Source organism: Panthera pardus, unplaced genomic scaffold, assembly GCF_024362965.1.
Source record: "Panthera pardus isolate Hobbes unplaced genomic scaffold, ASM2436296v1 HiC_scaffold_8, whole genome shotgun sequence".
NCBI lineage: Eukaryota > Metazoa > Chordata > Mammalia > Carnivora > Felidae > Panthera > Panthera pardus.
The window spans coordinates 94,299,416-94,315,803 of NW_026527013.1; the positions used below are offsets into that span (position 1 = coordinate 94,299,416).

At 36.1% G+C, this 16,388-nt stretch overlaps 1 protein-coding gene across 7 annotated transcripts in view; it reads left to right on the forward strand.

Annotated features, from left to right (window-relative positions):
• CDK14 (cyclin dependent kinase 14) overlaps nt 1–16,388 on the forward strand; it is a 621,048-nt gene that overhangs the window by 386,878 nt on the left and 217,782 nt on the right. For all 7 annotated transcript variants that reach the window (XR_008420630.1, XM_019443275.2, XM_053898331.1 and 4 more), the window contains one exon: nt 7,129–7,222. Coding sequence is in view for 6 of the 7 variants with exons in the window: in XM_019443275.2 (XP_019298820.1) it covers nt 7,129–7,222 (94 nt within the window). In the remaining variant the exon portion in view is untranslated. The remainder of the gene's footprint in view (nt 1–7,128; nt 7,223–16,388) is intronic.

Here is a 16,388-nt window from a genome sequence, read left to right on the forward strand (position 1 = left end):
CTTAGTGAGTTTTTTTTTTTTTTAAGTTTATTCATTTAAGTAACCTCTGTACCCAACATGGAGCTTGAACTCACAACCCGGAGGTCGAGAATCACATGCTCTTCCAACTGAGCCAGCCAGGCACCCTGTTTTTTGTATTTTAGGATCCCATCCTGGTTACCGCATTACATGTAGTTGTCAAATGTTATAATAGTTTATCAGATTTTCTTTGTTTTTCATGACCTTGACAGTTTTGAGAAGTACCAGTCAGGCATTTTGTAGAATGACCCTCAATTTGGGTTCATCTAATGGCAAGAAAGACAGAGGTGAAGTGATATTCTCATCACATCACATCACATCACATCAAGGGTTCTCGCTATCAACAAGACTTACCACTGATGATGTTAACCTTGATTACATTGTCAAGGTCTTCTTTGCTGTTTTTCTCCCTTGTCATTATCCACTTCCCTGTTGGCCATTTTTCTCCAAATTCATTATCTATTTCCCATCCCCACTTCCATACCCTATCTTTGGAAGCAGGTTGCTAAGTTCAGCTCTTACTCAGGAGTAGGGGGAGAGGAGGAAGGGTTGCATTGCTTTTGATTTATTCAGTCAACAAATAGTTTTGAGCCCTTACTGTGTGCTGACATTCTGCTCTTACTCTGGGAGCAAGACAATGAACACAACTTTGTCCCCAGTCTTGGTCTTCCATCTAGAGTAGAGGCCTCCTGACTTGCAATTAGGAAGTCTGTGTGAGAAGGAACAGATCTCCCCTGAAGGTGATAGTGTGACCTGTGTGGGTTGCTGTCCTCTATGCACATACTCAAATGTATAGGCTATGCTGTGCCACAATCTTGCCATGTGCAAAGACAAGTTAACATCCTTTGAATGTTATGAAGGAAACAAACATGGGACCTCGGCAGTAAGGGGAAACCTGCCTTACATATGATGGCTGCAAAAGACATCTGTGAAAGGAGCCATTTGAGCTGAGCCCTAACTAACAAGAAGCACTTCTCCATGCATAGAGTGAGGGGAAATGCATCCTGGGAGGAGGGAACAACAGCTCACACACAGACCCTGAAGTGAGGAGGAGGACGGCGTGTTTCAGGAACAGACAGCAGAGAAACATGACTGGACAGGAGAAATCTCATGGATAGACATGTGATGTGAAATTGTTGAACATGTGGGGACTTCACTGTCACAGATCTCCGTTCTTAGTTGTAAGGTAGAAAAACCTCAAGATATAATTTTAAAAATCTAATTCCTCTCCTTTTATCAACACAGGGACACAGATGTTAGATGTGGATAGAGAAAGATTAAAAGGAAATAGCTTGAAATCATTTCAGAACACAGCAACCTTATATTTATATCATACTTATTTTCATTTATCAGGTAAAATTTCCTAATGTTTAGAAAAATAAAAGATAGTACTTCCATGCAATAAAATTTGGACAAAACAAAAACTTCTAAAAAAAGTTCATAAAAGTAAATTCTCCTTCCACCCTACCCATTATTCAGATCAACTCACCAAACCCTCTATTTTGAGAAGTCTTTGTGGAACTGGTTGTATAAGCACTGTTATTAAAAACCACCCTACACATTTTCTCCCAGTTTATTTCTCAGTTAAAAATACTGTAAGATGGAAAAAAATATTTTAAGATTAAAATATCCATGTTCAGTTACGTTTTAATAATCTACCAGAGTTTTGGCAAAATGCATGGAAGCATGTAAACCATATCTACCACAGGAAAACTGATGAGGAGAATAGTGAAAAACGAGATCATATTTGAGAGCTTTCTAGTATTATTTTTTTTATTTCTATTAACTTTTTCTATTATTTCTTTATTAACTTTTATTTTTTATTATTAACTTTTTCACAAATTAGCATAATATATAATTTCTCTTATTTTTTTCTGCATAACTGATGAAGGTGATTTCTTCTATTTATAAGTATGCTTTTAGGTAAGTGAAGTGTAACATAGAGCAGGGTTTGGTAAACTTTGTCTGTGAAGGATCAGATAGTACATATCTGGCTTTTCAGGGCATGTGTAGCAGGTTTTCAACTCTGTTGTGAGATTGAGAAGGCAGCATAGACAACACACAAATCAATGTGTGGTAGGGTTCTAATAAAACCTTATTTCTGAACACTGAAATTTGAATTTTGTGTAATGTTCATATATCACCAAATATTCTTCTTTTGATTTTTTTTCAACCACTTAAAAATGCAGAAGCCATTCTTAGCTTATAGGCTGTTATAAAAACAGGCACTGAGCACCATTTGGCTTGTGGTCTGTAGTTTGTGGGCGCCTCTTCATTATTGTATGTGACCCCTCACTGCCCAGTAGGGAGAGGGCTTATACCACCACTAGTCTCATTCATTGGCTGCCATGAGTGGAAAAGAACGAGGTGGCTTTACAACCAATGGTTGTAGTTGCTTCTGTCCTCAAGACTGTTTTATCTCCTAATCTGCCTGTAATCTGGGTTTTTACCTATATATCCAGTTGGTGACCTTCATCCATCATGAATCCTAGGATGCAGAAAAAAGTTGAGTCCTAGCCTAAGAATAGTAGACAGAGCTCTTAGCCTAGTGTATGGAATTCTGCTCTCTTTTAACTTTCTCTTCCATTTTCTAAGCATAGCCATCAGAACAGCATTTGGCTCCCTGAAGATTCCTCATGTATCGGGTCCTGTTTTCTCTGCTGGAATGCCCCATTCCCACTACTGTGCCATCAGCCCTAACCCACCAGGGTCCCCTCTTCTAGTCTAATAAGACTTCAGGAGTGCAAGTTCTTCCTCGCTCTCCACATTGGGCTGAGCATATCCTCCTGTGCTCCTTTGATATTTATCATGGGAATTATGTAGAATGTTGTAGAATTTTTGTGTTTATAGTATATAGACATACTTGAAGGGAACTTGATAGTTTTCCCCAAATTGACAACAGTCCTAAAAGTTTACGTGACTCTGCCAATTAGAAGTTAAGCTGAAAAAAAAAGAAAACTTTTCTATACTGTCAGAAAAGAAAGTCATCATTATGGTAGAGGAAAGACTAAGTTATCTCCGTATTCTCTTTATACAAAATGATGTTATCGAATTATCCTAGAAGAAGTAATCAAAGATTATGCAGCCAGAATTGGAAAGAAATTTATTAGGGAGGTGTGTCATTTAATATGTTACGTTTTTCTGAATTTAACATTTGTCATATTTGTTAGCTTTTAAATATTTGTGATTTCTTTTGATTTATTTTCTCATTCAGAGTTCACTTTTGTACTTAATTTTTTATTCATAATATTGTATTCTTTTTCAAATTAAGAACTCCCAAATTGTTTGACCTTCAACCTTAAAAAGTTTTCCCTCCAGGAGCACCTGGGTGGCTCAGTCGGGTAAGCATCCAACTCTTGATTTTAGCTCAGGTCATGATCTCACAGTTCGTGAGATCGAGCCCTGCATCCGGCTCTGCGCTAACAGTGTGGAGCCTGCTTAGGATTCTCTCCTCCCTCTCTCCGTCTGCCCCTCCCCGACCCATGCTGTCAGTCTCTCTCAAAAAAAAAAAAAAAAAAAATGTCCCTCCTAGTCATAATTACAAAGAATTTTCAATTCTGCTTGAAATCTTATTTTGATTTGTGGTGAAGAAATCACACATCTGCAGCATAAATTAAATTTGGAAATTTTGAGTTGAAAAGAATTAAAGGATATATGAGCATGGGTGGGTGTTTCATATATTACCTTACCTGGTAACTAATCCTGTATGAGAGTTTGAACACACTGCATTTTATGACAGCTTTAATTGTAAGCTTTGTGACCAGTTCTTATTCTTGAAAAATTTAGACTGTGTGGATGATAATTACATAATTATTCAAATTGTTGAAAAAAGCAACAAGCTAAAGGAGGCATTTCCTGAAATAAGATTATATGTCATAAGTATAGAACTTAAGTGGTTGAATTCTTTCTCAGTAAACCTCATGGCAGTCAACTTACTCCATCAGGAGAGAGCATGTAGGGTAATGGAGGGTAGCAAGGGGGTTGGGGGAGGTAAATCAGGCAATAATCCCTTCATATTATACTGAAGGGCTTCTATTGCTGTTTGGCAATAAGACAGCTCCAATAATTAAGTATTTTGCTATGCTCTAATATGTTGATATGTTTGACACTTCTACTTTTTAATTTTCTGGTGCATTCTATCTCCTTTTATAAATCCTTTAAGTATAATTCTCTCAGGCTTATTAGTATGCTCTCACACATCTTTGGCAAGTGATGTCGTCAGAAACATCCATTAGAAGTGATAGTCCATGTCCCTCCACCGGCTAAGCAGATAAGAGCCTATGGAAATGCTATATCATCATATTCCACCTAAGTAAAATTGCAGCTAGATTTATCTCTTAATTGTTCTAAGTATCATATTATGGAGATGCTATGGACCAACACAAGTAGTGATAAAGGCATTTCTGTAAGTGTGTATAATGGTTACCTCACCAGCCAGCTTAGCGGGGTACACAGCGGGCGCAGCTGTGGCTCCTGTTGATGGTCCACATGCTCAGAGTTGCAGCTTATGCTGGGAAAGACTAAAGCCAAATAGTAGTGAATAGAGAGTATATTCTGAATGTTAAAAAAAAAAAAAAAAAGGAAAGTGCTGGTAGCTATTTAAGAACCAAGATACTTTATGTAAATGTGAATAAGAAGACAGTAGAAATGTAGGTCAATAGTCTTAGGAAAGAATTATTGGCATAAACATTTGGAAAACCACTAAATTGAAATCTGAGACCTAACCAGATGTTGAAGCCCCGATATTTATAAGAATGTCATTGCATTTTAACATGCTAATAAAACGATTCTCAATATGGATGTTGTGTCTCAAATCTTAAGTGAAAACAACTTGTGTTAAACCCAATCTCTGTAGAACACTGATTTTATAATTAATTCTTTACTATTTAAATGAAATTACTTTTATGATATATAAAAAAAACATTTGTTTTAAGTCATTTTAACTCTATTTACTGTCAGTGTTTAATTCAGATAGAAATTATGTGCTATAATAGAGAAGAGATTTCTGCAAATGTATTAATTCTTTACTTTAGTACATTATTTGTATACAACTTGATAACTGCAGCCATTATAGAGAAGTAGGTCCCTTGTCCATAACTTCTAGGGGATCTGAAATAAGTTAAAGACACAAGGGTTTGGTCACCCTTTATAGAAAATGATATTATCGAATAGCCCTAAAAGACGTAATCAAAGATTATGAAGCTAGAATTGGAGAAAGAAATTTATTAGAGACACATGTCAGCTCATAAATATGTTACTTTTCTGAATTTGACATTGTTTGTCATATTTGTTAGCTTTTAAAAATTTGTGATTTCTTTTGATTTATTTTATCATTTGGAGTTTGCTTTTGTACTTACTTTTTTTTTATTCATAATGTTGTATTCTTTTTCAAATTAAGAACTCCCAAATTATTTGACCTTCAACCTTAAAAAGTTGTCCCTCCAGGAGCACCTGGGTGGCTCAGTCAGTTAAGCATCCAACTCTTGATTTTGACTCAGGTCATGATCTCACAGTTCATGAGATGGAACCCTGTACCGGGTTCTGCGCTAACGGCATGGATGGAGCTTGCTTGGGATTCTCTCTCTCTCTCTCTCTCTCTCTCTCTCTCTCTCTCTCTCCCTCTCTACCCTCCCCAACCCATGTTCTCACACACTCTCTTGAAATAAATAAACTTAAAAAAAAGTTGTCCCTCCATAATCATAGTTACAAAGAATCTTCAATTCTGCTTAAAATCTTATTTTGATTTGTGGTGGAGAAATCACACATCTGCAGCATAAATCTGGAAATTTTGAGTTGAAAAGAATTAAAGGATATATGAACATGGGTGGATGTTTCATATATTTTCTTACCTGGTAATTATTCCTGTATGAGAGTTTGAACACATTGCATTTTATGACAGCTTTAATTGTAAGCTTTGTGACCAAACCCTGGTGTCTTCATTAGAGTTACACTGAATTAGATTTATATGTTAAGAACAAATAAATGAAGGAAGGAGTTGTGGGTAGTGAAGCAATTTGGGTCAAGCTGTATAGGTTTATGCTTGGCCCATGGGCAGATCAGTCCAGCTCAGGGAAACTCACGGTAGCTGCCCTGAATTACCCAAGCAGCCTGAGTCAACACCTGGGATCCAACCTAGACTGATTGAAACAGGATCTCTGCCGTTTGTGTTTCGATCATTTGCAGTTTTTAAAAGTTCCCCCCAGATAATTTTGATGCAAAAAGAGGTTTGAGAACCCTTGGACAGCTAGAGAGGACAATATATTATGAATTCATGAAATGGGGTTGGAAAAGGATATTCGAAAAAGACTGGCAGCTTTCTATATTAGGCTAAGGAGTTTCTTGATGGTTTCCTGTAAATAAGGTGGAGCCACCAAGCATTATATTTTACTGGATGCCATGATTGTCTGAGCCCAGGGTAGTTGCATCTGTTTAGAGATTTGAGACCTTTCAGGGCATTAGACATGGAGGGAAAGGAAACATGTAGGATTTAGATGGATGTGGCACAGCCCTTGGTACTCATTAAAGAATGTTATTCCACTGTATATATAAACCACATCTTTATCCATTCATCAGTTGATGGACATTTAGGCTCTTTCCATAATTTGGCTTTTGTTGAAATGAGAAAGTATGAAATCCTGCCATTGTCAGCAATGTGAAATAAGTCAGTCAGAGAAAGACAGATAGATATATGTTTTCATTTGCATGTGGAACTTGAGAAACTTAACAGAAGACCATGAGGGAAGGGAAGGGGAAAAAATAGTTACAAACAGAGAGAGAGGGAGGCAAACCATAAGAGACTCTTAAATACAGAGAACAAACTGAGGGTTGATGGGGGGCAGGGGAGACGGGAAAATGGGTGATGGGCGCTGAGGAGGGCACTTGTTGGGATGAGCGCTGAGTGTTGTATGTAGGCGATGAATCACGGAATCTACCCCCAAAACCAAGAGTACACTGTATACACTGCATGGTAGCCAACTTGACAATAAATTATATTTTTTAAAAAAAGAATGTTATTTATTCATTGTTTCTCCTGGAGTAGATGTTCTAATCCCAGATTTAATTTTCCAGAATACGTTGGAGTTTTTGTACAATGCTTTCTTCTCTCTTTAGGGGTGTTGGCTGCATCTTTGTTGAAATGATCCAAGGAGTTGCTGCTTTTCCAGGAATGAAAGACATTCAGGATCAACTTGAACGAATATTTCTGGTAAGTTCTTTACAGAGTGCTTCTGAGAAAAAATGGTTTCTAATTCATCGCTTCATGACAAATTATACAGTGATAGTGGAAAATAATTTTAAACAAGTTTATTAGTTGTCACATTTAATTCTAATATATATTTGCTTTGAAAAAGCAGGAAATTAGGTAAGTGTTGTGTTTTTAAACTACTGCACATGAATAACATGCCAGAATGGTAGGAAACAATAGGATGTCAGCAGCAATATAGAATAGTTGGTTAAAATTGAGGGCTCTAGCAGAAGAACTTCAGCAATTTATATAGATGCCCCCCCAATTTGTATAGATGGAGCTTAACTCCATCCCATCCCTACCCACTTAAATGTGGGCTTTGGTTGGTAACTTTTTTTCTGTCAAATGGAGCATGGAAAAAGGGGAGTGACTTTAAAATAAAATGGAGAACTGGCAAATTACCTTAGCCAGATCTTTAAGGCTAGCATCATCAAAGATTAGTCATGCTGGTAGCACATACCTTTGATATAATGTGCTGAGAATGCCACTTCAGCTCTGTGGCCTTCCTCTCAAAACAGTAACCCCAGTCTAATCACGAAAAACACATCACACAAACCCAAATTGAGGGACATTCTACAAAATTCCTGACTGGTATTCCTCAACACTGTCAAGGTCATCAAAAACAAAGAAAGTCTGAGAAATTGTCATAGCCCAGAGAAGGCTAGGGAGACATGACAACTCATTGTCAGGTGGTATCCTGAATGGAATCCTGGAACAGAGAAAGAACCGTAGGGAAAACTAGTGAAATCCAGGTAAACTGTGCAGTTTAGTAAACATCAGCATACATTTTTTTTTTCTTTTAAAGATTTATTTTTATTTTTTATTATTTTTTTTTATTTTTATTTTTATTTATTTATTTATTTTTTAATATATGAAATTTACTGTCAAATTGGTTTCCATACAACACCCAGGGCTCATCCCAAAAGGTGCCCTCCTCAATACCCATCACCCACCCTGCCCTCCCTCCCACCCTGCCCTCCCTCCCACCCCCCATCAACCCTCAGTTTGTTCTCAGTTTTTAACAGTCTCTTATGCTTTGGCTCTCTCCCACTCTAACCTCTTTTTTTTTTTTTTTTTTTCCTTCCCCTCCCCCATGGGTTTCTGTTATGTTTCTCAGGATCCACATAAGAGTGAAACCATATGGTATCTGTCTTTCTCTGTATGGCTTATTTCACTTAGCATCACACTCTCCAGTTCCATCCATGTTGCTACAAAAGGCCATATTTCATTTTTTCTCATTGCCACGTAGTATTCCATCGTGTATATAAACCACAATTTCTTTATCCATTCATCAGTTGATGGACATTTAGGCTCTTTCCATAATTTGGCTATTGTTGAGAGTGCCGCTATAAACATTGGGGTACAGGTGCCCCTATGCATCAGCACTCCTGTATCCCTTGGATAAATTCCTAGCAGTGCTATTGCTGGGTCATAGGGTAGGTCTATTTTTAATTTTCTGAGGAACCTCCACACTGCTTTCCAGAGCGGCTGCACCAATTTGCATTCCCACCAACAGTGCAAGAGGGTTCCTGTTTCTCCACATCCTCTCCAGCATCTATAGTCTCCTGATTTCTTCATTTTGGCCACTCTGACTGGCGTGAGGTGGTATCTGAGTGTGGTTTTGATTTGTATTTCCCTGATAAGGAGCGACGTTGAACATCTTTTCATGTGCCTGTTGGCCATCCGGATGTCTTCTTTAGAGAAGTGTCTATTCATGTTTTCTGCCCATTTCTTCACTGGGTTATTTGTTTTTCGGGTGTGGAGTTTGATGAGCTCTTTATAGATTTTGGATACTAGCCCTTTGTCCGAAACATCAGCATACATTTAGTTGTGACAAATGCACCATTTAATTTAAGGTTTGTAATAGTAGAGGAGACTGGTGAGGGGTATACAGGAATTCTCTACCATTTTTCACAACTTTCCTATAAACCTAAAACTGTTCTCAAATGCAAAGCATTTCAATTTTTAAAAATCTGCATAAAGAGAAAATAAAATGTGTTCTGGTGCCAGATGATCTGAGTTTATCACCTGCTCTGGGTTTATCATCTTGGGCAAGGGATGTAGTTATCTGAGCCTTAGTTTTCCTTGGGAGAAATGAAGGCTAATAATAGCACTCACCTCATAGGTTGTTTTGGGGAATAATGGATTTATACACATAAAATGCTTTTAGAGCTATGCCTGGCACATAACTAATACCCCATAAGTTATTATTTTTATTGAATCATTTTATACTGAATATTTTTATTCATTAGAGCTTCCACATTAGCTAATATTCATATAAACCTATTATTTAAAACAGGGAATCAGAACTAGGCAAATTAAGGTCTCTGCTAGAAGGATGCAAGCTATGTGCATTGTAGCAGTCAATCACATTATCATACTTTTCCCTTCTTTAATAAAACTCCTGTATGAACTCACTGGGGCAAATTTCAGTATGGACCATACCAAGAGATGTACTTATTCATTTAGTTATGCAAATGCAGCATTAAATGCAGCTTTCATATTAAGTATAAGGACCCAGGAAGGTGCAGTGATATGAACTGAGACTCCATCACTACTGTGTTCACCTTGACATCAGCAGTAAAATGAATAGAAACAATGGACAATGGAAACTTGGAAATCAAAGCACAAGTGATTCTTCCATGCTGTATCCCATATCCCAGGTGATCCTGTAAATTATAGCAGATGGACAAATATCAGAGTCTCTAATATAGAAACCTTCTAGGTGTTGCCATATTGATTTCTTCTCCCAGAGGCTCTCTGTATCCACTTTCCTTTTAGTTTTACTTAATTATTTTTTATCCATAAATTCCCACACAGAATGTTTAAGTAATGTCTTATGATTATAAAAATAATGCATCTTTGTACAGAAAATTTCCAATACCAGAAAGTATAAAAGATGAAAAATCACCTTTTGTCCTACTAAGCAGAGAAAACTACATGCAGTGTTTTTATATGTAACCTCCATTTCTACGTGTTAAGAAAAACTGAATCATATTTTATATACTTTTTGTAACTTTCTTTTTTCACTTAACAATATGTAATTAACACCTTTCATTGAAAAATGAATCTAGAAATTTATCATTCTTAATGAGAAAGGACTGTTTCATTGTGTGGATGAGACATTATTTGCTTAATCAGTCCCATATTAGTAGCTTGGTGACAGTTTTTAACTATTATAAAGTGCTGCCAGATACATCCGTGCATAGTGATCCTCTTAGTTAAAAATAATTATTAGAATTCAAAGTCCTTAATTCAATAACATTTAATTTTCATAAATGTATTGACTATTCTTAAACTTTGATCCTTTCATCTAAAGTCGCAAAACACTTCGTTCTCTCTGTCCCTAAGAATATCTCTTACTGAGTTGACCTAGGCTGCACTGAGACTGTAGATTAGGACAAAAATGTATAAAATGGAACTTTCCCATCTAAGAATAAATTATATTTATTTATTAATATTTTATGGTCCTTTGCATAAAGGTACAGTTTTTATAAATGTTTTCTTTTCCTATTTTCTACTTAAGCTTTTGTTTTCATTCAAGTATTTTAAAGAATTTTCCAGAACTATTTTCTTAAAAATATAATAAATTTGTTTATTTTTTATCATTGAGAAAAATAGTAAGAGAGGGAATATTAATGGGTTATGGCTTGATCATATAGATTTTTATGCTAAAACATATCTTCAAATATTTAGCCTTTTAATTTATTTGAAGCTCAACTATAACAATAATACCACTTAATTATATTCTGAGATTAATTTCCTAAACTTTACATTCAACCTAACTGTTCACTGTCTGATAATTATTGAGTAATGCTTATATAACCTTGTTAACTTCAAAAGAGAATCATATAGAAAGAAATATCTTCAGGTATACATTATTTCAGGATGAATTTGAAAGAAAAGGAAATGGTTATATAGATGAGATGTACGCTATAGCAACAGAACCAAAAAATGAGTTTCATAAGAGCATTGTTTATTGCTATAGCTTAGTCAAAGTTTTCATTTTTATATATTATTTTTATAATGCAATGATTTCTAATAGGTACTATCTTGTTGGATTGCTTCCTGTTTGCAGATTTTGCTATTTCTTTTAATTTTATGGCAATAATTTCCTAATTTTATGGGTATTCAGAGATCTTTGAGCTATGACTAGGCTTTTAATAAGTCAAAGAAATAAATCATTGCAGATTTCCCTTAGGAATATTGGTACTATAAACGATTTGCTTTTGTTAGAGCACAGAGACCCTTTAAATGCAGATAAACATCATTATTGATGCTAATAATTTCTTCATTTACTCCAGTTTTTTTTTTTTACATATGTAATGTTTTTAACAAGTGAAACGTCCCTTTGGTAATTAGGAGATAAAGATCATTATCTATATACAATTGCTGCTTTAGAATTAAATAATACTATGTTTTACTCAGAAGAATCAGATATGACCAAAAAGAAAAGAATCTATAAACTTCTTGTGACAGTAAATGTTACCATCTTAAATACTTAGTTTCTCTACCAAATTGTTTAAATTTGCAAAAGTTAGCTCTATGTCCCATGAAACAAGAAGACTCTCTTGGGAGTTGTGCAGTCATTGGAAGAAGAAATTTTGCTCACCCAGTATGGTTGAATCACTGGGAAAAAATGCTTTTCTTTGGTGATCTTTTATGTCTGGTCTGAATCAGAATTACTGTTAAAGGGCGATTAAATCCACGTTCACAGGCTTCTCATATAAATTGCCAGAGACTCTTTTCTAAAGTGGCAGTTGTATATCTGGCCTCTGGTAAAGCATGGCCAAAGAGATAATCAACTTTGAGAAGTCATGAAACATGGGATTATTTGGTTTGTTTTGTATTTTAATACAGGGATTAAGTCCATTCATTCGCCTGTGAACTGTGTATAGAAAGGTGGTTGATAACTTTGAAGAACAAAATTAATAGCTTGTTACCCAAGATAACTAATATAATTAACTCCCACACACTGAGTCTTTATAACAAATATGAAAGGCAACAAAGATCAGCCAGTAAAGCCCTTATATTTCTCTTCTGAAGGTTTTCTTTTTCTTGTTTTTCTCTTTCCCTCCTTCAGTGGAAAGGAGCAGTTCACATTTTTAACAAGTCCATTGAGTTTATTTCTGCAACATAATAACTATATTGATATATATTAGGTGAGCTGGCTATGCTACAATCTGAGATTTCACCATTAAATCATTTTCCTTGAAATTGTGATGCTCATATGCAAGAAAGAAGGGAAGTGATGGAGGTTAGACAAATTGTATTCAAGACATTTTGAATTGCCAGGTGAATGGGCACCTACTTCTCTAAGCAGTAACTCTGCTGTTAGGTGAAAAGAGTGATTTATATTCATTTCCTCAGCATTACCTACTTTTTAGTGCAGCATGATGTATTCTATTCACCTCCATTAGCTGCAAAAATAAGCAGTAGATGTATTCATCCTGGTAAATCTATATTCAGAGTGACAAAATGAGAACTAATAAAAAAAATTTGTATTCTAATCACATTGTTCTGAATTGAAAAAGAAATCCACTTGGTGGAACCCTGGGAATATGCGTCTCACTCACTTCACAGCAGCTGAACAAATGGCAGGGAATGCTTGCACAGCTGCCTGGGACCTTTGACAGACGCCTCTGGGTTTGTGTGGCTTGTGGCCCAATGTACAGCAGCCATGACAGAAGCTGGCATGAGTTTGTTGTGGAGACCTGCGCTTGATCTCCCTGCCTTTGAATGTTGATAACCCTGAGGAGGTCACCTTTCCCCATTTTCTAGGTCTTCTGGCTTGCAATGAAATTTCTTCCACCAGTTGTTTGTTAACCTGTTGTACATTATTTGATTGGTACAGTTGCTAAAATGTTCCTCTTCCTCATATATATGCCATTCAGAATTTAAAAGTGTGTGTGTGTGTGTGTGTGTGTGTGTGTAAAAAAGAGCCACTTGAAACTTTAAAAATGATTTACCAGCCTGGCTTTTGAGTCAAAATCTTCCTTAAGCCTCTGTGTTTGGCAGGGGACTAACTGTAGAAATGAAGTCTTTAGATTCAGTTCCAGTCCTTGTTTCCCCATCCTGGCTCTGTTTCCAGGATCTTAGCTAGAACGATAACCCTGTGACTTCTGGACTGGCTAGAACAGCCATATATAAAGTAAGAGAAAACTGGTGGCCATTAACTTTTGATGGCTGTTCCCATCCGAAGAGATGTAGGAGCCACACTGTTAAGATGGACTGTTGGGATCACAGATTGTATCATTGGCACCATTATTGGATTTGCTTGAGGTCATTTCTGGCATACTTCTTCAGCACTCACTTTGCAGCACTAGACACAATGGAGATGTTAAGGAATTGTACACCATGGTGTCTGCCCTGGGGAAATTGATGACGATCAAGGTGGGCAGGCAAGACATGTTTTTAAGAATATAGTCATGAACTATTGCTCAGCAGCTGGTCAGCCGAAGGGAGACCCAGTAACAGGGGCAGATCCTGTACTACTAGTTAAGATACTGAACTCGAAATGTTAAATATTGGGTGCTAATCCTAATTGTTGTTTTCCATCCCTGAATAAGTCACCTTTTCTAATTGGAGTGTTGTTTCTGCATCTGTAAAGGGAGAAGTTGAACTAACTGATTTCAATAATGTCTTACATATCTAACCTTTCTTAATTACAAAAAAATGCATGGAATTACAGGATTATGCATAAGGGCTATGGGTGTTTAAAGAGAAAATTGCTAAGAAAATTTTTGTCAAGCATTGAATAGAGGATAAGATTTGAAGTGGAATAAGGGAGACAGGGGACATCAGGTAATTGTATAAAAGTGCAGTGGGGACAGTAGGAGTCTGTCCTGTATGGTGGAAGGTGAAATTGGATGTTCAACACTGAACTTTGATAGATTGAGGACTTTTATCCTATTTTATCTATGAAGTAATAAGGAGATAATATATTTTTTTAACCAGAGTAATAATGTTAAAATGACATTTTAGGGAAATTAATACAGTATGATATGATGATTAAACTCAAGCTATATAAACACTTACAGAAGTAGAGAACTAAGCAATATAGGTTGGGGCTGAGGATATTGAAAATATTAAGTAATAATTTTTAAAGTCAATTTTAGAAAAACAAAGTGGAAGAGATAAATTATAAAACCTCCACCTTGGAACAAATGCTTCTTTTAATTTGTACATGTTTCTTCCAAGCCTTATCAATAGGCATTATCAATGGCTGCAATCTTTTTCACAGTGTTAAGTTTATACAAACAAAAGCAGTTAGAAAAATTAAAAAACAGTATGAAATTAAATAAAAATCATTATCCAAAGATAAGCAGTATTAAGCATTTTTGTATTAAGCAGTATTAAGATAAGCAGTATTAAGCATTTTCTTTTCTAGGTTTTTCCTATTAGGTTAATAATAAATTTATGGGTTTTGTATCCAACTTCTCTTTATTTTCACATTAAATAGTGTGCAGTTTCCAAGCCATTAATATGTACTTGAAAATACTCTTTTAATTATACTGTAATATCTTATAAATGTGTCCAAATGTACTAATGCACTGCCCTGTTACTAAGTAATTTGCTTGCACTTTTTATGCTATACTAGGCATCACATATTATTATCCCATTCAGTTCTTCTTTCAGCAAGGATTATTAGGCACCTATTCTGTGCCAGGCACTGTGCCTATGGGCAGTGGTAAGACACAGTCCCTGCTCACCTCGAAAGTACTGTCATATGGGCTACATTTGAACAGCTTCCAGAAAGTCACATCAGAAGGATATTGTTGCATTCCCACAAATAGCACAAAAGTGTTCCTCTTTCTCTGCATCCTCATCAACATCTGTTGTTTCCTGTGTTAATTTTAGCCACTCTGTCAGGTGTGAGATGGTGTCTCATTGTGATTTGGATTTGTATTTTTCTGATGAAAAGTGATATTGAGTATGTTTTCATGTGTCTGACATCTGGATGTCTTCTTTGGAGAAGTGTCTATTCATGTCTTTTGCCTGTTTCTTCATTGGATTATTTGTTTTTGGGTGTTGAGTTTGATAAGTTCTTCACAGATTTCAGATACAAACCCTTTATCTGATATGTCATTTGCAAATATCTTCTCCCATTCCATTGGTTGCCTTTTAGTTTTGTTGACTATTTCCTTTGCTGTGCAGAAGCTTCTTATCTTGATGAGGTCCCAATAGCTCAGTTTGTTTTTGTGTCCTTGCCTCCAAAGACATGTCTAGTAACAGTATGGAGGTTCCTCAAAAAACTAAAAATAGAACTACCCTACACCTCAACAATTACACTACTAGGTATTTATCCAAAGGATACAAAAATGCTAATTCAAGGGGGTACATGCACCCCAATGGTTATAGCAGCTCTATCAACAATAGCCAAATTACAGAAAGAGCCCAAATGTCCATCGAATAATGATTGGATAAAGAAGATGTGGTATTCATATACAATGAAATACTGCTCGGCCATCAAAAAGCATGAAATCTTGCCATTTGCAACAATGTGGATGGAACTAGAGTGTATTATGCTAATAAGCACAATAAGTCAGTCACAGAAGGACAAGTATCATATGATTTCACTCATCTGTGGAATTTCAGAAACAGATGGACATAGGGGAAGGGAAGGAAAAATAAGATAAAAACAGGGAGGCAAGCCATAAGAGACTCTAAAATACAGAGAACAAACTGAGGGTTGCTGGGGGGGGTGGGGAGGAGGAATGGGCTAAATGGGTGAAGGGCATTAAGGAGGGCACTTGTTGGTATGAGTACTGGGTATTATGTAAGTGATGAATCACCAGATTCTACTCCTGAAACCAATACTACACTGTATGTCAACTAACTTGAATTTAAATAAGTAAATTTTAAAAAATATTTTAAAAAATAAAAATAATGAAACAAGTAAAAAAAAGAAGGATTTCGTTACAAAACTGTTGTGATATATCTTGGATATAAATGATACAGAAGAAAAAGGAGTCAAAAATAACTTCAGAATTTCAAGCTTGAGAAGCAAAGTGTAGATGGGGACATTGAAAAGGAGTCCCTGTGGAGGGGAAGAAAAAGACAGCTCAAGTTACTGGACTTCATATGGCAGCAGGGGACTCCAGGTGGGGATGTCCACACATCATAC